This window comes from Macrobrachium rosenbergii, chromosome 57, assembly GCF_040412425.1.
Source record: "Macrobrachium rosenbergii isolate ZJJX-2024 chromosome 57, ASM4041242v1, whole genome shotgun sequence".
NCBI classification, from domain to species: Eukaryota; Metazoa; Arthropoda; class Malacostraca; order Decapoda; family Palaemonidae; genus Macrobrachium; species Macrobrachium rosenbergii.
The window spans coordinates 12,391,781-12,417,284 of record NC_089797.1 but is presented as its reverse complement, the minus strand read 5'-3'; the positions used below and the strand labels follow the sequence as shown (position 1 = coordinate 12,417,284).

Here is a 25,504-nt window from a genome sequence, read left to right as displayed (position 1 = left end):
AAATATCCCCAGACACATATTTTTGTGTTTTCAGGACAGATAAAGCAGATGCCAGAAGTCAGTGTTAGCATATGCAGTGTCCCGTGAATAGGTAGAAATTATCCTCATTGCTTCTTGTGCCTATGTTATCAACACAGCTACAAAAGGGTCCTCATCTCTGCTTTTCATGTTTTGAGGTAATAATGTGGCAAGACATTTTTCATGAATGCCAATGTTACAGTACAAGTCCCACACATATCTGATGTATAGAAAATTAATTAAAAAAAGTCTTGGTATTGGTTGTTTTATGTTTAATAAAATATACATTATGAAGTGTAGGTATAGGAAAATTATATTTAACATGGAAAAATAATAAGGGCAGTGTCTTTGACTACACATTAAATACATTTACCGGCTTATCTATATACAATTTTTCCAGTTTACGTATAAGTATATTCTAGCCTGTAAGTTTCATTTCACATATGACAAAATATTTAATTTTTTCTATATACACTATAGAATAATCCTGTATTTCCAGAAATATTTACAGATAAAAACAATAATTTAAAATGTCATTTCCAAAGAACAAGAATATTTGGATCCCTTTCTACTTGATCATTGAGTTCTTTATAGGTCAAACCTAACTTACAGCAAATCTCATCATAAGAATAAAAGCCATTGCACACTTTATGCAATGAACTTTGTTTACTGGAGGTACTGAAATTTATATCATCAGGTTGTAGGAGAACTGGATATTGATGAAGCCGCTCAATTATGTTATTCAAAAGGCCAAACTGAACTAATTTGCGTTCATCTATATTTAAAGTTTGAGGATTGAATCGAAGACAAAGATCTCTTACAGATATGCCATATGTCATGCTGTGGAAGAAAAGTAGATGTTTTGTGAAATATATTAACATTACTAAATAAGCATAGCCAGTGCCTTAATTACAGTATCATTCAAAATCAGCAACAAATTTACTTCTTGAAGAAGCAAATCCTGACATAATCAGTTTTACAGGAGTTTAGGCAATGTACTATATATACATATTGTATAATCAGTGCAGATACAATGCTTAACAAACAATTCAGCAAAAATAAACATGGCATTTTTAAACCCATAAAGTCCACAAATGTGTAAAACTTTTCAAAACTTCTCAAGCATTAGGATGCCTTACATCAAACGTTGATGTGGCCTTAGATTTCACACATTTTTCATATTCTTTTAATCCGATTTGAGCAGGAGGATCATTGTAATGTTTTTTTAAAGCTGGGGCAAAATTACTATCTACAGCAAACATGGTTATTCTTTAAGTAGTTACTATTGAGAATTCCTACACAGTGATCTGGTAAAACTATTTAATGATGCATACAAAATACAAACCATCACTTTTACATGGCCTATTCAAGTGTCTGCCTGAATCCCAGGTACTCCCTAACCAGCTGGGTTGTACCCGCTACAGAACAACCCAGCTTCCACTCAATGAGGACTTGCTACAACGGTTGTGAGCAACAGAGGCTGTCCTGACTTGAAAACATTTGCATAGGCCTTTTATCCGTATTGAAATTACTGAATATTTTCAATATTTGTTCTATTAAGATTCTGCTTGATTCATAAAAAACCAGCTATTAATTACAGGCTTTGGTATTTTCTGAAGAAAATTCTTGAGAGAATACATTAGAATGTCTACTCATCTTTCTAAATACTTATCATGCTATCAACGGAAGGGAGCCCATACATTAGCACTATAAACAAGCACAACAGTATTCTAGCCCACCAGAAGTTAATAAATGGAGCATAAATCATTGATCTGGTACCTGATTGTCTTTGTCTGAAATTCTCCAAGGCAATGCACATTCTTAACTCCCTAACTGTAACAGAAGAGTACCTCATCCTCTCCACAACCTTTGAGCGGAAACACAGGAGCATCTCATTCTCCCCACAACCTAGCAGAGGAAGCAAGGGCCACCCTCACAGCTGCTGGTCAAGTAAGGCAAAAAAAAAAAAATGGGGGGGGGCAGCTATTTAAACATCATAAATGTCCTTCATAGATTTACTCACCCCTTTTACTAACAGAAAAACCTGTCACTTGATACAAAGAAAATATTCTCTACAAAACCAGCAGTGGTAAATAAAGCAAAATGGGAGAGGTTTAGTGTTCCCTTCTTTGATGTTGAAGGACTGTCTTAAGCCTTCTGGCTGAGTTTTTCATTTACTTTATGTTGCAATGGTACATGTTTCTCAGATTCTTTGCTTTGCTAGATAGTCATTCAATGTTTACACTTCAAAATCTTGTTTAGCTGAGGTCTGTTCAAGTTCCAACAACATTGTAAGGAATTCCAAAATTTTCTCTTCGGGTTTTTTTTTTTTTTTTTTTTCCACAGCTAAAAGTTTGTGCTAAAATTATTTTGGAATATACCGCCTCATAAAAGAATACGAAAGTATCATAAAGCTTACGGAATTATAAACTCTTTTAAAAACAATAGTAATAGACCTACTCACTCCTTCTTTTATTTTTCCTCGAGAAACTACTTATTTCTTTATTAGCAGTGGTATCACCTCTTCTCAAACATACCTTTAGCACTTTTTATCTGATCCTGGATGATCTCCACAGGTACTACAATTCCCTTGGGTTTCATTGTGCACAGTTGACAGCTTTGCCCTCCATCAAGATGTATTTATACAGCCATACATCTCGCTAAAGAAGCACTGGTGAGGGGGACAGATAAGAGGCCTAACTTGAAATCTATACCAGGCTGCTGATGTTGATGCTGAGAGCATTCAAAGGTCAAATGTCAGAATCAGTAGTAGTTGATGGTATGAGACTCTATCTCAGGAGGAAGATAAAGAGCCATTGTTGCAATCAATGATCCCTTAGCATTTTCCTTTGCCAGGAGACCTGACTCCCTAATTTCCATTCTTCACCCTACTCTGATGGAATAGCACCAATATAATTAGTGTGGTACAACTTTGAGCCAAACCCACTTTATGGGAATGACAGCATTACAAGAATTCAATCCCCTGCTAATTATAATGAAAAACCAACCAGAAAGAATGCTGGAAGTCCTAACACCAGCCAAGCATTGGAGTCCATGAGCTATTTGTCCTTGAGTTATCAATATGGATGGATAGGCATATTAATATCGACTAGGTCCAAACATTTTTGGGTGGTTGGTAATCCTGCAATAGCTTTGAAAATTAACCCCAATCTCAACAATGGCATCCCTCATCAGTAATAAAAGCCAATGTAAAGAGGGAGTTAAGAAAGGTTGGACAGCAAGATTCAGAGAAGTGAACTAAGACAGAAGGATTTAAAGGTCCAAGTAGAGGAAAACCCCGTCGTTAAAAAAAGTAGTAGTATAAGGGAAGTTAGTCAAAAAGCTGCAGGCTGTTAAAATATGAAAGAGGTTCAAATAATAATGAGAGAGAGATAGACCAACTATAGACAGAAATTCAAATTCAGCCCAGCAGAAAAAAATTTCCCTGGTTCAAAAGCTTTCTTGCCTGTCATAAGGCTTCAACATACAACATACATATTCTGCTGTGAAGCAATGAGACTTCAACACAGCATTCTCAGTGAAAGATTCAACACAGCATTCTCAGTGATAGATAAAGTAAAAAACCAACTACATTTTAGAGGATGAAGACATGTACACTATCTGATGCCATTATGTGGAATGACACTGTCACGGACATGGAAACCAAACAGGAAAATTTGTGCAACATAAAAATAACTTATTCAGAAAGCCTCAAAGAAATTACTATACATATTGCCTGTATCATGTGCATATGAGGGTAAATGGCAACTATTAATTTCATAATCTGCACACAAAATCATTTGACAGCCCTACTAAAACAGAACTAATATGTGCCTTAAAGCCCAGTATCACTGATTTACCAATTATATTTATGCCTGTTTTTAATGAACAGAAGTCACCTGCATTTGTGAACTAAAAAGAAAAAAAATATATTGCATTGTCAAGTTGATACTTACATTATTTTTAACCCATACAGGCTACAAGAGCAATGTACTCTATTTTTGCTAAGCTAAAACTACCATGAAATAAATGTCTTATGAAAATATGCAACAAACCTACCTGCAATACAACATAATTATGTGTGACAGTTGAGGTATAACTGTAGAACTCTTTGTAACTGATCGTTGACATTCATCCTGCAGCTCGTGACAAGAGTACAGCTTGTGGATCCTAGAAGTCACTCTATAAACATTGGAATATTGGAAAATTGGTAGCAATTCTACTTGATTGTAGTACAGCAGATTTTCAACACAAGCCTGAAATTTATAAATGACACATTTATATTTTAAGATTAAAAAACTAAAATTCTATGAAAACAATATCACACTTTCAGTTAATGCTGTTATGTGAATGTTTTTCAAAGATTGCAAAGTCCATCAAAATTACAAAAAAAAAAAAATCATATCAGCTGTACTATACCAGTTAAATGTTAGAAATATCAAGCACAGAAAAGAGTAAAGACAAGTTTTGTTTCATAAAAATAAACTCATGCCCTATGAATACTGTCTCTGTACATGATAAGCCAATAGGTTAAGATTTTACCAAGATCCTGTCCATCTGCACAATCATTATCATAAGTTCTGATGATATGAAAACCTTACAGCCACCAAAATACATTTCTGCAGCTGGAAATGAAGCTCCATAATACTCTTTAGGAATAAATAAAGTCACCTGAGCTGAAATAGATCATTAACCAATTGGAATTCAACAGTATGCCCTTTCTTGGCTGACAAATTCTCATTCCAAGATGATGTCAACAACAAACTCCTCTAGGGGGGTAGCGCCACCAGTGCACCGCAAGGGCATTACTTAAGCTCTTTGCTGCATCCCTTCGGCCCCTAGCTGCGACCCCTCTCATTTGTTTTACTGTACCTCCGTCCATATTCTCTTTCTTCCATCTTCCTTTCCACCCTTTCTTAACAACTGATTTATAGTGCAATTGCGAGGTTTTCCTTCTATTACACCTTTCAGAACTTTTTGCTGTCAGTTTCCCTTTCAGTTCTGAACGACCTCTTAGGTCCCATCGCTTGGCCTTTGGCTTAAATCTTGTATTCTGTCTACAACAAACTTGGACTTGTCTATTTTCCTATGAGAAGGAACTAGAAAAAAGGTTGTGTCACCATCTCCAAGAAGATTTACTGAGAAGGAATGAGGCATGCCTTCCTTCTATCTTTGAATTCCTAGGGAATTGTACAAGGAAAGAATACATTAAAGATGATCTGTAAAGTATTATAACCTTTTGATGAGAAGAGACTGTGAAATATTTCTGAGGGCAAATTTTTTTTTTTTATAGCGAGACCAGGATTAAATTGTGGCTGCGGCCTGAATGAAGACATGGGAAATTTTAAGACTGAAACAATGGCACTGAAACTTTAAAACAATATAAAAAGATTCTTGAGAAAAAAATTTAGGGAAGTCAGAAAGTCTTCTTCCTCTTAGATGGACTGAAGGACTGAGGTAACACATTCATTCTGTAGGCAATCTGCGAGATAAAATGAATAAAAATCCAACTGATGATAAACATCTGATTGTATACAGTACGCCTGGCAAATAGTCCGTAAACTAGTTTGTGGTTTGTTTCCCAGCCTGACAGTGACTTTCATACCTTAGAAACCAGAAAGCAAACTTCTCTGTCTTGAAGTGGAAAGTAGTTGAATATGGAAGCAGAGGAGAATGAACTTTCAATGGAGATTTTCTATCTAGACTGCAGGACAAACTAGTCAAGGTTCTATTGACTTGACTCCTAAAGAGGTCATGAACCCCTGAAGGAAGGCCCTAACAAGGTCCAGGCAACAAAGGGGTAAAGAAGGTAATTTTACAGACGAGCTCTGCACGGATATATATTTTATTATTCAAGTTTGTTAAATGAACAATGCATAACATGGTTAATATAATACCATACAGGTGAGATAATTTGAAAAGTTTACTGAGATAATTTGAGAAATTTACTGAGGGGTTGGTCCTAAACAGGGCACCCTGCAAAACTTTTCTGTAGAATTACCATAAAGAACACAGTGGATCCCCGCCTATTAGCAGTTCCGGATTCGCGGCTTCACCTATTCGCAGATTTCTCTGTGGGACCTGTATACACTATTCACGGAAAATTCGCCTATTCGCGCTATTTTTCATAGAGAAATATTCACAGACTACTGTATTTTCATATAATTTTCGTGACTAAATGCACTTTTTTTTATAAAACTATTAGAATATTGAGGTATAAGCATTTTTTGTGGGTTTTTTGAACTGTCAAAATAGGCAGTTATACACATTTTTTGAGGATTGTCAAGTATTCACAGATTTTAGCTATTGGTGGGGGGTAGTGGTACGCATCCCCCACGAATACCGGGGGTCGACTGTACTACTTTTACTGACATCATTCTCGAAAACTCTGGTGTTGGTGTCACTTACCCTATAATATTCCACAACCAAAGCAAAAGGAAAGTTCAGCAGCAAGGGAGATGTCTTTTCACAATCACTGCTGCACAAAAAGTGAGTGGGCGGTACCCCCACCCCATCCCCTACCTGTTGCTACTTAACAACCTTGTTACAAAGCTTCAATGACCAAATCAGCTAGTGCTGAATGGTATATCCACATAAATGATAAAGTTTTATATTCTTATAGGAAAAATTATGCATCTAATCTTGTTTATTATTATTTATAATCCTTTATAGACTACTTTTATACTTATATATTTTATTTTCATTTTTGTATTTCTTTTTCCATACTGGGCTGCCTTCCCTATTAGGGCTCTTAGGCTTGTAGCATTCTCCTGTTCCATTTGGGGTTGTAGCTTAGCTAGTAAAAATAATAAATGAGTGGTGTACACCATGTGCTGAGAAAGTATAATGAAAAAATTACAGGCAATATAATATCTCGCAATGTAATCGTAATGCAGTGAAATTACTTATGATGAAGTCTCTACAATAAAATTACAAGGCAACTGTAGGAAGCTGCTTAAATGCCAGAGAGAATGCAGCAACCCATAATAATCAGTAGATTTTATGAACATGTAACAGTCAATTTTAAGGCCACTTCTAATAATGAAAAACAGTTACAATTTACTTCTGAATGCCATTCACAATGAAGACATTTTGTACACCTTAATGTAATTACCCACTAATGCTGCCTGATTTTACAGGAATAGCAATGGAGCTGTCTCAATTAAGAAGGAACTGATCGATTTACATATGTACATATACCAGTGTTGCAGTGACTAAAGACACTGACATCAAATGGTTATGATGGAATTAATCATCTTTTTCTTTGCTGGAGTTTTAAACATCTATACATAATCATAAGCAGCTAAGAAAAACTCAGTATCATAAATGCTAACACAGCTTAAATACTTAACTGTAATAATAACTGTCTCCATGGAAAAATTATGGTCTCAATCATAAACATGTATAAGTTGTACACGTATGAATATTTGTTGCCTATAATTCATAACTCTGAAAATTTCCCAATTTCAATTAAAATTTCATACAAATGTCTGCTAATCTGGCTTTTTAAAAAAACTAATACCATGCCAATTCCTAAGAGGCTGAAATTACTGAACTTTAGCTATATAAAACAAACAGCTAACAAGAAGAGTAAGAACAGCTTGACACACATGGCAGATGAATACGTTGCTCACTGATGCTAGACTTCAGATTTGATGGAAGCTGACTAATATAGTGGCTGTGTTTAATCCTACAATAATATGCAAGAACTCACAGTTCCAAATATAAATACATGTGTGGTACTGTGGCGGGATTTTAAAACACAAAAAAACAGTACACAACACTCACCCTGGTCCTTGGCTGCTGGAAGATGGAGTAAGGCGTCCACGGTCGCCAACACAGCACACAAAACCACACAAACCAAACCAAAACAGAAAAACACACGACTCACGAACATACAGCAACAAGAACAGCACACTAACAAGGAAAAACAACTCTGAATCAGCAGACAAACAAACTGTTTTTGACCAAAAAAACGACTGACTGGCACTAGCTCTGACTCAAAACTGCCTCTCAAAACCAAAAAATCCTCACATATATTCCACAGACAGACAGCGCCGTAAACAAACTAACGACCTCATCCCTCTTCCAACAACCGAAGCACTCACTAACGACAATTACACACACTCTCTCTCTCTCTCTCTCTCTCTCTCTCTCTCTCTCACAAAACATTGGGAAATGCTAAATAAAAACAAATTTATTCATCCCTCTATAATTCTCCCCCCTTTTAGCATTTCCCAACCAATACCTTCCACACTGCATTCAAATCGCCTTACGCAACACCCACGGATGCTCACTAGCAGGTCCTCTAGATCGCGTTCGCGGGCACGCAATCATTCTCTCAGAATCATTCTCTCTTCTAGCAACATTCAAATCCACATCTTCTCCTCCATTCTCTCTCAGATTCACGCTATCTTCTTCACTATTCCCACTCTCAATTTCATCCACAACCTCATCTATACCCTCTAACTTGCTCCCGAATACCTCCCCCAATTCTTCAACTAACCCATCCCATTCGCTCATTGACCTTTCCAATTCTTGCAACGATTCATTCATGCTTTCAATCACTTGTCTATCACTGCTACGCTCTCTTACTCTTACACTTTCGCTCACCTCCAACCGTTCACTTACCCCTACATGTTCAGTCAACTCAGTTATATCAAACCCGCATATGCTATAATGTTCTATTCATACCATCCCATTCATCCATATTACACGCTTTATCACTCATTTCCACTTTGGCACTCACACCCTATCACACAACTTACGACCATTCCGTTCACTTACGTTCTTCCCTTTCTTACGTTTTCTACCATACTCTATCAAAACAAATTGCTGATCCTCATGCAACAACCCCTCACGTACATGCATCACACGCACCGCTTGCATCCTGGAGGATCCACCCATTTGAACCCCCTTCACACTCTGTTTCCTGAATTCGCTGTCACAGTCACCCTCTTTCGTCTACATACACTTGATACATGCCCTTCCATTCCACATTCGTCACACTTCGCTCTCGGTTCTGAACACATTCTCACCTGATAATGCCCATTCTTACCACAGTTGCCACATATTACATTCACTGGGTACCCCTACAACCATTAGCAATATGACCCACCTGTCCGCACCTGTAGCATTTAACCCCCTTATCTTTCGTACACTCCCTTACCAAATGTCCTGATTGCCCACACCCGAAACACGCTCCTAAAGCCCACCTACACTCATTCTTTGTATGTCCTTCCTTTCCACATCTAAAACACTTCGCTTGACTTCCACTCACCGACCTTCCCCTTTGTACACTACTATCCCTAACCCGTCCAACCCGTTGTTCCCTTACAAACCCACCATTCATCCTCACTGGCACCTACACATTACTTGCTCTTACACTCCTATCTATTACACTATCGGCCATTCTCATTGGGCCCCTCAACACTGCATCCCTAAAGCTTCCAAACTCTGGCGCTCTCTCATCTACCCCAGCCCTTACACTTACACTTCTGCTCTCTTTTATAACCCTGTCAAGCTCATAATCTTCTACAATTTCCAAAATTTCTCCCCGAGTCAACCTTTCATTCGTCCATCTTTTCTTCTCCTTCCGCTTCAAGTTCACAAATTCTCTAACTCCATCTGGCACTGTCCCTAACAACTTCCGTACTAACTCCTTACATTCATCTATCCCATCATCCCCAAACTTCTTCCTTGCCAACGTCTCCAGCCTACAAGCATACAGTGACAAGGTTTCCCCAGCTTTCATTCTTGCCTCATCAAATTCATTCTTCCTCTTATACTTAACACTCGCTTTCATACGCCTCGCTTGCTCAACTAGTCTAGCTTTCACCTTGTCATACTCAACATCTCCCACACTCATAATAACCCTATACATATCAAGCAAAACCCAGTCAAATATTCTCCTAATTCTCGTGCCCACACTCTCTTACTTTCCCCATACTTATCCTGACAAAACCTTTCATACTCCCTAAAGAAATCATGCACATCCCTACTTCCATACTCATTATACCTTTCACACCAGGGTACCTCCCTCACATACATAGCCTTTCTCACTTCTTTCTCACTTTCACTCTCACTTTCGCTACTTTCACTCTGTCCTTTCATACCCTCTTCCGAATACAAAGAGTCCACTTCCGCACTTACATTCATCTTACTCATTACACTCCTCTTCCCCCTCTTTTTATCCACTTTTATCCACTCACCTCCATCCACCTCACTATCACTACTGCCTTCACCCTCTCCCTTCTTTCCTGCCTTTCCCACTTCCTTACCCTTCTTACCAATTTCTTTTCCCTATCCCTTCTTCCCTTTTTCTTCCCCTGACTTATCCTTACTTTCCCTCTGTTCCTTCCCTTGCTTTTCATTCCCCTTTTCCTTACCCTGCCTCTCATTCCCTCGTTTCTTACTTCCTATTCCCATATCACTTTCATCACTCACGCTTCCATTCACTTCTTCCTCCTTTTCTTTCTCTCTTGCCCCTTCACACATTCCAGAGAACCTGCCTCCAACAGCCCCTTCTCCAAAAACACCCTTGAACATACCTTTCACCATTTCTTCCACACCTTTCATCATTCCCTCCAACTTTTTATCCACCCTCTCTTCCATTCTCTCTTCTGACTCTTTCATCTCCCCTTTCATTTCTTCTTTCGCACTTCTTAGCATTCCCCCCATCTCCTCCAACTGACTCCTCAATCTCTCATTCTCACCCCTCAACCACGTATTCTCCTCTCTCAACCTCACCAGTTCCTCTTCCATCCTTCTCTTCAGTCACACTACCAGCCACCAATCTCAATTGCAGCTGCAATACCAGCTGCCCCACGCTGGGCGCCAAATATTATGTGGCGGGATTTTAAAACACAAAAAAACAGTACACAACACTCACCCTGGTCCTCGGTTGCTGGAAGATGGAGTAAGGCGTCCACGGTCGCCAACACAGCACACAAAACCACACAAACCAAACCAAAACAGAAAAACACACGACTCACGAACATACAACAACAAGAACAGCACACTAACAAGGAAAAACAACAACTCTGAATCAGCACACAAACAAACTGTTTTTGACCCAAAAAACGACTGACTGGCACTAGCTCTGACTCAAAACTGGCTCTCAAAACCGAAAAATCCTCACATATATTCCACAGACAGACAGCGCCGTAAACAAACTAACGACCTCATCCCTCTTCCAACAACCGAAGCACTCACTAACGACAATTACACTCTCTCTCTCTCTCTCTCTCTCTCTCTCTCTCTCTCTCTCTCTCTCTCTCTCTCTCTCTCTCTCTCTCTCTCCCTCTCTCTCTCTCTCTAACACTATATTGTGATAGAAAATAATGAGTAAAAAAGCCACAATAATGTAACTGTATTTTTCAAGATATAAAAAAGGATAAAAACAAGGGAGCTTTCGACTGTTTGCGCAACGGTCCTCTTCAGTTGTATCTTGAAAAATACAGTTTATCAGTTACATTATTGCGGCTTCTTTACTCATTAAAAATACATGCATTGATAATTGTGTGCTTCCTCCAGAAAACTAAACATTAATGCTTACCAACTTAATATACATAGTGTTGTGTTTATCAATATTCATTCTCAAATTAATTTCTTTAAAAAATAATAACTTAAAACCAGAGTAAAAGTTGCTAAACTAACACTGCAACTGTGTACAAAATATAACTCCTCATCCTTACCTTAACTAAATTACTTTCAACATCAGCCATTGCTGCAATTTTTGCAATATGTGAGAATCCATCAATATAAGGAAGAATCTGCTGAGTAGTCAAGTCCCAGTGATCACCTCTACTGAAGACACGTTCAGAAGTAAGAATTGGTACATGATGATCCAGTACATGAGGGGGGTCAGGCAGGATACCAACAACCTTCAAGTACAGCACAATGAAAAATGTTATCAACATGATACAATGTATTCTGTTCATCAAATAATTCTTACAAAAATATACATGGCAATTTCAAAGCATGTATCATAATGGCACTTCAAAATGATTACTTTATATGATAAGTCGATTATAGGAAAAACGTAATGAAAAGAAACAGATTAACATCGAGTTCAAACAAATTTCTTACTGGGACATTGCTACACTGACTGAATACAATGCTAACATTATGTAATCTAGTTTTGAAGAGAGCTACAAACATGTAGTGCAGTCTAAATACAGAAATAAAAACAAAATTATAGAGGTAAATTGACAGCTTGCTCACAGTTTCTAGAAAATATGGTGGTTGCAAAGCCCGAATGGACATTAGGCTACATGTACATTAACAAAAACAAAGGAGTATGTAAGTACTGTTTTCTGCAGCAATGTGAGACTTATCCTTCATACAAAATTTCTCATTGGTGGTTTTTTGATAGCGTAGTCGCTTGTTTTGTCCTTAAGGAGTTACCCTTCCATGGTCTACCAGAGCTCCATAGTGACCAGACTAATATCAAAGAATCCTCTTTTAGCTGGTCTTGTAGCCGTGCATTGTGTCACAATGATAAACATTATGACACGTGATGAAGTATGTACAGTAATGGACTCAAAGATAAGAGGGCATTTTCCCTTATCTTCAGTAAAGCTGAACCCAGTTTTCCAACGTCAAAACCTGGAAAAAGTGACTATTGCGCATGCGCATCCACCATATTGTTTACAAACAGACCGGCACAGGCCCTGGAGGCCATTACTCTCCTAGTCAGCAGTAGACTGTGTACTGAAAGCCAGAGCTCTGTAATTTCAGCTCTCCGATTCACTGATTTCATCAGCGAGGATCATGGAAACGTCTAAATTTGAAAGTTAAGTGCTTATTTTTAAGTTCCAGATAAAAATTTTTAGTTTTAAGCTGTGGAACAGGTAATTACTTTGTGTATGAAAGCCAGAAACCGGAGTTGTTTTTGCGAGCACATAGTCGGTGCTTTCTCATGATCTTTGTTTTGAAGAATTTGTCATTCTATTCAGAAGTTTTAAGTAAAGAAATGTTCCACAATTTATTATTAATTTAGATAATCCTTTCAGATAATGATGTCGACAATAGGCTAGGCAGTAGTCTACATCAGATTCAGTGAGAATAATTCAGACTACTGTATAGATGTTGTCTGTAGCCTATAACCTACGATTACATATTCTTGAGGGTGAATTAAATAACCTGGATTAGGTAGTAACCTAAATTAAGGTAAGTAAGAACCTTTTAAGACATATCCTGTTATGGGCCTAGGCAGCAGCCTAGTTTACACCAAGGACCTTAGGATTAGATAAACAAGCTACAGACTTTTTCCTTTTATATAGACTGTATTCTTAAAGGCTTCCAGAAGATTCCAGGACAATTTTTGCTTTTGTGGCTCAAAGTCTTATGAAAACCCTGTGGGAAGCACTCTATGACTTTCTAGAGTGGCGCATAAAAATGCGAATGGAAACAATGGACGGCTCCATCAAGTCACTTCCCAATGTGACTGCATTACAATTTAACCCCATCTGTAAGGACCTGTTGGAGGAGTCTGTTGTAGCTCAACTCAACAAGCAAGTACGCCAACAAAATTGTACAGTGTACACTCTTCTAACTTTCTAAAACAGTTAGGCAGCCATTATTTTCATCATGGGGATGAACAAAAATAAAGCTCTACACACACACACACACACACACCCTTCCTAGAGTGGACAGAGAGAACACATCACAGACCAAAAGTCTTGGGACAGGTTTCGCAGCTAATCTACCTTTAGCCAGACTAGCATGAACACCGGTTGGACGGAAGTAAAGGAGAAAACCCCTGAATCCAATTCTTCAACCTAACCCCAACCATGAACCTTTCGTAAAATGCTATCTTGTCCAAGAAGGAGCTCAGGTTGCTACACAAAAGGTTGAGCAGCCATTATCTAAGAGAGCATAACATCTACATGTGGAGAAAGGTGTCTTTAAAGTAGGCCACTCCAACCACTGCTACCTATGTAAAACTGGCTAACTATGCATCAAAGGGAAAACAAAACTTTTAATACTACAGCAGAACACAATGAGAAATTTAAACATTTAAGCACTGCAGCAGAGCACAATGAGAAATTTAAACGTTTAAGCAAGCACAGTATGATGAATGAGGGATGAACCACAAAGAATGCAAAAAATGAATAAAATGATTGGCAGACTGCCTAAACAAATTATCTAAAGACTGCAGCATAAAACTAACTTACTGAGAAATTGGGGGCATAATGTTCTTATTACAACTTGATTTGCAAGTGCTCTTGTTTAAAGGACTTTCTTACTTCATCTGTCCCTTGAAATAGCCAAGTAAAAGTTCTATTTGGGCAATGGTTTTTTTTGGTTTTAAATACACACTAGATGTAAAAGTTACACGAGAATTTTTAATACACACATCTGCCAATGACAATACTGTATTTGTACTCTGAAAAAAGAAATCTCATCTACTTTTAACTACCACTTCACTTATTACAAACAGCTATTTATCTCTTGGTCCATCACTCTTGACCAGGCAAAATGACAAGCACACATGGATTTGCACACTGCATACAAGCAGTAAAGAACTGCATATGAACATAAGTAGATACAGAAATAATGAGAGTAAAAACTAACAGACAAGTTTAAGTCTAATGGCAATGCACATAAAACCCACAGCCATCTCTTATCTCACTGAAAAATGGTATTCTCATAATAAAATTAAGTTTCATATATACTTAGCAAGTAATTACATAGCCATGGTTTCTAATTATCGCAGCAGCTCAAATTTTGAAATTCGCGGCAGCCCTTCCACTGTCTTAGTATAGGTGACCAGCCCCGCCCACTTTGAGGGAAGAATAGGAACACAGCTGAAGAGCTCAATTCGTTTGAGCCCTATGTCCATGAGAGGGGAGGAGGGAGGGCTCAGATTGTATAATTACTTGGCAAGTATATATGAAACTTAATTTTATTATGAAAATACCACTTTCATATAAGTAACTTACCAAGTAATTACATAGCTGAATCCCATATTGACAGGAGGTGGGATGCACATTCTACTCCAAAAAATCAGTAAGGAAAAGAATTTTGAAACAACTAGCATTGGTAAAATGCTTGTTGTAACTTTACCTGGTAAGAGAGCTACTGCAGGAAGATACAGTACTGCCCCTGGTTGGTGCTCATCTTAATCCCTAGTGGCGTGGCAGTATAGACGTGGAGTGCCTCTACTTCAGTGGGAGCTTTATAGTGAAGGAGTATTTCGATGGCTAGCAAAGCATCAGAGGAATTTATGCATTGAAGGAGTTATCCGATGGCTAGCAAAACTTCAAAAAAGTGCCCTTGCCCTGGGTGCAGTACCATAATAAAAGACAACCAGACAATGCTGTCACCTACACCAAATTAAAAACCACTACCCATCCATTAAAAGACAGGTGGGTACTCCAGGTACACAGTACCCCCAGGCTCCACAAGACTCGACGGCCTATATCAACACCTCTGGTTTCCCATTTCTCACAAAAATGGAGAAGCCTGGCTCCCACTGGTACATGGAGGACAGGATCTTCACTTACAAGCAGAAGGTTTTGTGGGAGCCTTTTTAATTGGTCAGATTGAGCGCACACTAGAGAGGGTTCTGGGCTGGAATCTTGCCCTACTGCCACGAAAGGGCTGCTGCTGTAGAGAAGAGACCGTCTTAGCACCAAACAAGGCTGGCTCTTTGGGACATGTGGCTAAATGAGCCAGAAGATCTTGAGTCAACTCTTTTGAAGATCTGAGGCTATCTCCTATACTGTTGCTCGAGGAAAAAGATGAACATAATCCAAAGGTGGAAAAAAGAGCGCAGATTTCTGGGTGGAAGTAACACCTTTGGTGGTGAAAGAACACCAAAGTTCCCTCTTCTTCATTACACCCAAGGAAAACAAGGAAGCCAACTCCAGGGAACCGTCCCTAATGGCTTTGTCTGCGCAAGAAAGCACACCCAGCCAGTCTGCAGACAAGTCCTCCACGAGATCACCACAGTCTTCAATCTTTTTTGCAAGAGCGCCAACAGCCCAGTCTATAAAACTAAGTACTTCAAATACTTTAAAAACATTCTTCACTAAATGGTCTAATTCCATAGACGAGAACATAATCTTGGCTGATGCGAAGGCCAACCTTCGGGACGAATCAATAAGGGAGGAGGCAGCGACTCCCAAAGAAGGAGCATCTCCAGTGGCGCAAGATAGACATCTCCTACGTGAAAGACAAGAGGGAGGAGAACAGAAGACTGCCTTGCCCTGCTCTCTCTTCTCCAAGAGCCACTCTCCAATATCTCTCATGGCTTTCCTGGACGAGGAGGACAGTACCATCTTAGGAAGCCTAGAACTCTCAAAAGGCTGGTTCCTCATCAAGAACGCAAAGGCAGGAGAAGCCAGGGCAGCTGGAGAGAAAAAAGATGGAAAAGCGACCAAGAGATATCTGAGTAGAGCTGCGTACACCATGGGAGGAGGTGCCTGGTCAAGACCCTCATCATCTGAAGAAATTGGAGAAGGAGACAAGTCCGGAGGGTCCTTTGTTACTGCAGGCATCCTCTGAAGAAGGCCTAGAATATCATCAAGTTGGTGCTGAATGGGCGCCAGCGAAGGATCATGCTCCACATGAGCAGGAGTAATTGCAGCAGGCAACTGAAGAGGTGGCGCCCGGCGCTTGTCAGCTGGCGCCAAGCAGACAGGAAGTGGCGCCAAGTACTCGGAAACTGGTGCTGGGCACCTAGAAGATGACGAAGGGTGCAATCGTCAACTGGAGAGGCACTTGGACGCCAAATATTGGCGCTCATCTACTGAACACTAAGGAGAAAAATGTTTTAGGTCATCCCAGAAGCTACAGGACGGCTGAGGACTGCGCCCAGGTCCCTTGAGTCGCTTATAGGGAAGAAAAGAGCTTTCTGTAACCACTACACGCCTCTTCAAAGATCAGGATTCATCAGAGAAGCACCTTCAGCGCCTCTTATCTGGTCTGGAATCTGAAGCACTGGAAGAAAGCTCATGTACATCCTTTTGGAAGCCTTTCCAATGGCTGTTCACTGCCGAGGCCTGGGACCAGTCAACAGGCTCGACTGAGGGGGTGACTACCTGTGGGCAAACCCCGCCGACCTCCCTTGGACTTTCAGTATGCCTCCTCCCAAGTTTAGGGGAGTATGACACTGACCTTTGTCTAGGAGTGTCGATGGGATGAGTAGCACCTCCTCCACTGACACTGCACTTGCATTTTTGACACTCACTTTGTCCATAAAGACTCTCACGGATACCCTAACTGAGCAATAGAATTAACTATGAGACCAAATTTCTGGTCAACAGGGGCTTCAAGACTGGCAATGTCATTAAGGTCAGAAGCATGGGAGCCAAGTAAAGGAATTGGTGGAATAGTCAGAGGGCTGGTTAATGGGGAAAAAGCAGGTAAAGGAGATGACAAAACAGGTAAATAGGCTACACCCGATTTAGGAGTACATTCTAAGCTGGCTAAGTTCCTAGCGTCTGCTCTAGCAGCCGCCTTCCTTTTCCTGTATCTTTCAAGCCTATCTAAATGGGCTTTTAAAGTCTTCCATTTCCCCTGATCCCAGTCCCTGCATTCAACACAAATCAAATCAATTGAACAATTCTGTCCTCTACAATTACTACAGTTTGTGTGTGAATCACAGGAGGCTTTCGTCAATCTAGTCAGGAATAAAGTCATAATCTGTGAAAAAAAGGTCTCAATAAACCTAAGCTATCTAGAAATAGCGCAAAGGCCCAAAATAATGAATACTTCACCAAACGGAGAACAAATACAACCATCCGGTGACCAAAATACAACATAAAGCTGCTCAAGACAACTGAAGTTCAGCTGTGTTGTACCTATTCTTCCCCGAAAGTGGGCGGGGCTGGTCACCTACACTAAGACAGTGGAAGTGGTGCCACGAATTTCAAAATTTGAGCTGCCGCGATAATTAGAAACTATAGCTATGTAATTACTTGGTAAGTTACTTATATGAAAAGACAATTTATCTGATTACAGTCCTATATACTATAATATTTTTTATAGATATGATTGCTCTTAAATATAATCTATTTTCAAATTAAATTATATCATACCTTTAGATGAAGAACTGAAGTAATGTGACCTTCTTTGCTTGAGTTATCAAGTGACTTTCGGAGTTTATTTTCTGCATCCGATCCTTTCCTCAGTCCCCTAAAAGAATCTGCTTGTTTCTGATCACAAACCATGCTCACTCTTCTCTCTTGTAAGTCTAAGCCACATTTTCCATCAATTGTAAATCTTCTCTCACACAACATGCTGGGTCGTCGGTCACATTTCTCAAATCGTCGGTCACTGATATCACAGTTGTTAAACTTTTTATCTCCGACATTAATTTTAATAGTACACTTTCCAGTAGCATTTAAGTCTTCTAATATCTGTTTCAGTATACCTGGCATCTTTTCTTTGCTGTCATCATTTGACAAAAACCCATTATCCAACTCCAAGTTCTCTAAGTATTCTGACAATTTTTTCACTGCAGGTTCATAATGAACAGTACGAGCATTGGAATCAAACACAAAACACAGATTGAAAATCAAGGCATTCCTCACATACCTGGGGTGCTTGATCTCATTGGGATAACCAGTAATTTTATGACCAAGTACGTTAACAGTGATAATCCGTTTTTGTATCTGTGGCTTAGGAATAATATACACAGAGACAGCATCAAAGATATCTTTACTTACAGAGTTTTCAGGATATTGATACATAATCTTTGGTCCAGCTGTGTTGTGAAACTCTGAAAAAAAAATGCTGAGGATTGGACCTTCTTTTCCACATTCTTCACCCATTCCTGAAATGGAAGAAAAACATGTATTCAAACAATAAATTTTTCAAACTCTGGTCTGGTAACTGAATTTGGTAATATCGTGCAGTATTTAATTAGCAACAGGTGAGTAAGGATGGCAGGGGTGTAACCCATTCACTTGACTGTCAGCATTCACTTTCTCCAACAACAGGGACAAGCAAGGGGCTGATTAGAGGTGAGACTGATATAAAAAAAATCTCAGGTTTGTATATATAAGTAAAATGCAAACTATCTTAGGATTGCAAATTGCTCCATGAAAAATACAAATCTTCATCTACTTACATGGCAACTCATTATTGATAATGTTCTTCAAACCCAGAAACCCAAACCCCCATAAAGTGTGTGTGAGCTGGGAAAAGGATGATTCCTATAGCTTTTTGCACAGCCAGGCATAAGTGATATCAAGGCTGAGAGGGCCTTGAGCTAGAGTTTGGCTTTCTTGTACTGTAGAGTAATACTTCACACTTAATTAAGGTTAGGTTCCAGAACCCCTCACACAAGCCGAAGATTCGTGTAAGTTTGGTATGGTCCCTAAAAATGTTAATAAATGCTTATTTCTAGATTTTAAACACTAAATATGACCCTAATGATGCTCCCAAAGTATTAAGCTAACTTTTAAATGAAATTAAAGTTACTGTAATTTCATTTAAAAGTTAGCTTATTACATTATCCTTAAAAAAATAAATAAATGATTGACTAAAAATTGAGTACTACTGCTACATATGTATCATATACTAATGCCACCCCTAATTCATGGGATGCCATTTTCTTGTAAACTTCATATGTCACAGTCATAATGAAGATACAATTCAATAAAATACAGAAAACATTTGTAATGTTCGAGGGTAGTAAGGTAAAATTCAATCAATCGAGAGAGAGAGAGTGAGATGGGTATGTCCTTATGTTAAGAGAGTGAAATTATTTAAGAATTATTACGGAGACAAAGAGAATAACATGAGAGAGAGAGAGAGAGATGAGGTTTGTCCTTGCTTAAAATATCAAGAGTTAAATTATTTATGAATTATTATGGGAACTGAGAGAATAACATGAGAGAGAGAGAGAACTTATTCTTTGATTAGATATCAAGAGATGGAAATTCATGATTTACGAAGGAAAAAGAAAGAAAGAGAGAGAGAGAGATTTCAGTACTAGAAATCCTTTGACACACTGTGAGCAATGCTCCCCTTAGTGTTATATGTCAAGTTAATTGACGGCTACCTTCCCCCTCCTCTCTTCAAGTCTCACACAAAAGATCAGGGTATGATATGTACATGTTTAAAAATTTCATGTAATTTACTATACAAATGCAAAAAATGCATGGTAAATATGAAATAAAATTAATAACAAAGTAATGTCATGTTTATCTATGCATAAAAAATCTCCCTCTTATCTGAGAGAGAGAGAGAGAGAGAACAAAAATACAACTCGTACATCAAAGCAAATACGTATTAAAGCAGTATGAAAGAGAGAGAAGAGAATGTTTACACCACAGCTGTTTTATGATTTCGATTGATTTTAAAGCATTTTAACTAAAGTATGCCAGTAACATACAGTATTTATGTACAAAAATAAAAATAATACAAATTTTACAAATAAAGGCATGAAAACTTATATAATACTTCAAAAATTAAACAAAAACACTTCTGCAGGGTTTCTTGAGGATTTCACAAATGTCGTATGTCTGTGAAAAAATCGCGTATGCCAATTAGTTAGGTTCCAATGAAAAGTTCGCATGTCTGAATTTGCACAACTTGAATTATGTAAGATCGAGGTATTACTGTATTGCCTAACTTTACTAAATGAAGAGGAAAACAATTTTTTTCATCTGAAAAGGGAATGCAGCTTAGAATGTAACAATTTTACTATAATTACACACAAAGATAACAATGCTTTACCATTTGCTACCAAATTTATATCTACAAACTATAACTATAGTCTGAGACAGGATACTCTGCTGTGTGACACCTTCATCTGGCCAGACTAGCTGTTGAGAGAGAGAGAGAGAGAGAGAGAGCAACTAATCCTTTAATCACCCAAACCAAAGATGCTTTTCTATCAATTGCAGCTTGAGTCTTTTTAAGGATTAATGGTAGTTGTTCAACACCATTAATCCTTAAAAAATGGTGTCCAAGGACTTTCGAGTAAATCCCAGAGGCAGAAGTAAATGTTTTCACACCACCAGACACCCACTCTCAGCACCTATGCCACTAAGTGGTTCCTCTTGAATGCCAGGGACAGAGTAATTCTTCAGGCTTTGTAAGCCCTTCCCTAAGGCAAAGAGCTGTCTCCCTCTCCCAGCAACTCAAATGCCCACTTGATGATAATGAAGCCAAAGTGAAACAATATTCTTGGACACCTCCTCCTTATGGTACAAACGAAAAGTTTTTGACACCTACATCTAAGATCTTGGATGTTAGAAGACATGAAGGAAAAAAGGTATCTGTCACGTTTCATTTAACCGACCTTTCACCATATTAAACCTTAGGCAAGATGCTATTTTATCTTAGTGAAGCTTGGACAGTTGCACATGTGGAGCAGACATCAGAGATTCTAAGGAGAAAGCATCCAAGGAATTACAGGCAACATCCTTCAGGTAGAAAGAGGTAAATATTCTGATAGCATCAGACATCTGCCCTAAGTACCTGTGCCACCAAGAAGTTCCTCTTGAGAGCTAGTAATAAGCAATGGTCCTTACTTACTTAATGAATTATGTCTCAGGATATGGAACAGAATACTGAACAGTCAGCTCTAATAGCAGCCATGAAGAGTCATGCAGAGGGCAGATGTCTTTACAGCTAAGGGAGCCAAAGAAAAAGTGAGGCTCACATTCAAGTGAGTGGGTGGGCCTCCCACCCCATACCTCAAATAACACTAATTAGCTACTATATTACCAAGATTCAACAACTGGACGAGCTTCTGCTCAAGGTACATCCATATAAAAGACTTGCAGTTCGTGTCCTCACAGAAATTAATTATTGTACAACTTGCATTAAGTGCCTCAGCATGATTACTGTAAGATATCCATGCCTTTCAGTTTTCTTTTCTTTCTTTAAGATTTAATTTTAATTCTTTAATATCTTCAAAGGTTTTACAAACTTGAAAATTACCATTAAGATGTAATTGGCTGATTCAGACTGTTTTAATTACTCTTATTGTTTACATGTGCTTTTTCAAGTGCCAATTGTTCTTCTGGTCTATCCCATTTGGTGCAAATTGTGGTATCACTACATGGTTGTGCATATCCAGCATTGGTGAATTTGTTATAGAACAATTGTCTTTCATTTAATATGTAATATTGTTTGCTCAGTCTTGTGTTATGTTGTTGTGTCATGACACCTCCATTTCATTTTGATAAACCATTATATACTCTTTAATCAAAACTGTAAACAGTCATTAATATTTCTTCGTCACTGGTACGAAATGACAGCTTATTCGTGATGTTGGTTCCTTAATAGTTTACAACGATGGCATTCAGTCAAATTTGGTATATATACTAGTTTTTAATGTGATTTTAACAAATCAGATATTCATTACCACTGGAAATAACTTGCTCAGTTAATCCAGTAATTCTAAGGAAGGGCTAAACACAGAGATATTGTTTATTACTGGAATTTTTTGACTGAACAATAAAAAAGGGTGTATATGATGCAACTAGGGTGAGATAACTTGAGAAATTTATTGCAATCAAGTGGGAAAATTACGGTCTTTTGCTTATACTCATCTCTGAGGGACTGGTATTCAACACTGCATCCCACAGAGATTTTCTACGTAAAAGCATAAACAAAAGATGGTAAATTTCTCATATGATTTTGGCAAAATTTTCAAGTTATTTCACTTGTATAACATCACATACACCCCTTTCTATATCACTGTCAAAAAATTTCATTAATACTGTAAACAATATCTCCGTGCAGAGCTCTTCCTGGGGATTACTGTTAGCCTAACCCATAACAACCTCCTCTATCTATGCGTCTATGGCTAACCCCAAAGACACAATAGGATCCGGCATCATAAATGAGGTTAGGTTAGTGCATATAGCCTACACTAAGCCTATCTGATTTTAAGTTTCTATGACTTCTTCACCTTAAACCTTGTTTCCCATTGAGTATCACCACAGCCCAAAGCCTACCATATTGGCTAGCCCGAATTTGGTTGTAGTATATCAACCAAGCATTTCCTATGTAAGTTAATAACAAATTCGTCATAATAACATTAAAAAACTGCTTCTATTTGAAATTCTGATTACGACCATCCCTACAGCAGCCCCATTCTGTCAACAGTCTTCTCCTGAGGGGTACAGCCATCATATCAAGCTAATCTTATAATAAATTGGTACTGGTTTGGGTCTATACTTGCCTTGACGGTAATTGATAATCAGTTTGCAATTTCAAATGAATTTAAACTATGCTTGAAATACTGAAGGGATGAAGAACTTCAGCATAAGAAATCTAAGACAGTATTAACAGCCTTAGCAGGACTAGTAGTAGTAGTAGTAATAGCCGATATTTTCCTTTGTAAAGGCTCCCACTTATTATTGCATCGTGCCTGTGCGCACTCATATAAGCGAACCAAGTTACGTGATTCTCACTATCTTTAGAGCAGATTTACTGAACATGGAAAAAATATACCAGAAAAGTAGAGTTTAAATGTACTGTAGATCCTAAAGAGGGCAAGAAAAAGACCGAATAGGATGTGAATGTGATGAGTGGTATGATAACGATGCCTATTTCTTGATGGCATTAATTATTCTGACAATTTGTTCACAAAATTCTCTCTAGGTTAGAATCAGTTATAAAAAAATACCGCTGAAAATCTTTATGACTGCAGGAATGGCTGAAGTGTCTCCAAATTCCAAGACAGTTTTGCGCTTAAGATGGAAGCCGTTGCTGGTGACTAGACATTTAGTAATGCAGTATATTCGTAACAAATAACTCTTCACAGTAAACACTACTATATTGACGAGTTAGGTAAGCATGTCTATTCATCAACTTCAAAATTTTTCTTTGATCCGTTTGGAAAACAGACGACCAGTAACTTGTGATGCTTCTAATGGTTTTGATATTCTTTACTGCTAGTAAGGGGAAGGGTAGACCATCAGTTATTTTCTCCGAATACATTAATTTGTCAGCCTGACCAATCTCCCAAGTCCCAAGATACGGAAGGACCAGCCAGAACATACTATATCTGGCAGAAGCAAATGCAATACAGGATCCTCCGACGAATGTATGAACAGACGAAGGGAACGCCATACTGGGGAATTATAACGGAGTCCGGCATATGGCCAGTAGCCTATAGAATTGAATACAAGAAAATAATGCTATTCCACAATATTATAAATTCAGACACGAAAAGATTAATCAAAGAAATAATAGGACTAGTTAAGAGCCCCATACGGACAGTGCTGGACAAAAGGCGTAGAAAATATAGATAAAAAATATATAGATATAAATGGAATGAGAAAATACGCCAAAAAAAAACTGAAAAGGGAAATAAAGAGAAGAACAAAGCAAGATATCGAAAAGACATTGAAAGAAAAGAAGAAAGAAATGAAGAAGCTGAGATTCATAGATAACTTTGAAGAAACAAAGGAAGCATGCATAATGATGAAAACCAGGCTGAATATGTTGAACCTGAAAGTTAACTACCGGGGAAGATATAAGGACGAGGTCTGTGATAACTGCAGAGTAGAGGAAGACAACACCGAACATTTGTTCAGGTGTAAAACTTAACATTAGCGACCCTATAAGCCCAAACAGAACACCAGCGGAATATATAAGAATAGCCATGAAAATAAAAGACGGCACAGTTAAAAAGTAATAGGAAAGTAAGGGGAGGAGTAATAAAAGTAAATCCGAAATATTAAGTAACATCTGGGAGGTTTAGGGGCAGGGTGTTAAATTAAATGAAAAACTTAAATTATATATTGTGGCGGAATTTCAACCCACAAACAAAACAACACAACACTCACCCTGATCCTCGGTTGCTGGAGACGGACCAAAGGTCCACGGTCGCCAATCACCGCACACAAAAACCACAAAACAAAACTTAAAACCAACCCTCCACCAACAACGAACGAAAAAAAAGAAGAGACACATGAACCATTAACGTTAATACAAAAAAAAAAAACCGACGAACTCCCCGTCCACTTTCAAGGTTTGACCTCAACTGCCCAAGACTTTCCCAAAAACCGAAACTCCCGACAGACAGACAGACAGACAGCGCCGTAAACCGACTCCAACAACCGAACCACTCACAATGACAATTACACTCGCTCTCTCTCTCTCTCTCTCACACACACAAAACGTTGGGAAATGCTAAATACAAACAAATTTACTCATCCCTCTATAATATATATGTAGTTAATAAAATTGTACTCAAGGGAATAAAGCTTCGCACCTCATGAGAATCGTATAGTGTGCCCGCAACTGTTTGTACACCGTGGTTTGTAGTGTGAGCGTTTAGGAACAGGAATCATCGAACAACCCTTTTCTAGACGTAGTCTTCTCGATTTCATCGGGTACGTCCCAATTATTTCCCGGCCTCTAGATAAAAAAAAATCTAATATATCTGCGTTCTTTAACCAACACTTTATTGATGATAATTTTATACCATACATCGAATTGCTGAAAATTTGCCTTTCACATTTTCTTGTTAAGTAGATTCGGGGCACCTGGTTGTTATTCT

At 38.4% G+C, this 25,504-nt stretch overlaps 1 protein-coding gene across 2 annotated transcripts; it reads right to left on the bottom strand.

The window, feature by feature from the left end:
* Positions 1-273: 273 nt before the first annotated feature.
* Nprl2 (Nitrogen permease regulator-like 2) lies at positions 274-25,032 on the bottom strand. 2 transcript variants are annotated; one of them, XM_067101730.1, is made up of 5 exons: positions 24,789-25,032; positions 18,069-18,805; positions 11,715-11,903; positions 4,078-4,274; positions 274-858 (listed from the first exon to the last, which is right to left on the bottom strand). In XM_067101730.1, the coding sequence occupies exons 1-5, from the start codon at positions 24,913-24,915 to the stop codon at positions 552-554; spliced, it is 1,557 nt and encodes a 518-aa protein (XP_066957831.1). In that variant the 5' UTR covers positions 24,916-25,032; the 3' UTR covers positions 274-551. The 2 variants fall into 2 exon arrangements, with proteins under 2 accessions (XP_066957831.1, XP_066957832.1); XM_067101731.1 differs by lacking the exon at positions 24,789-25,032 and adding an exon at positions 23,177-23,350.
* Positions 25,033-25,504: the final 472 nt, after the last annotated feature.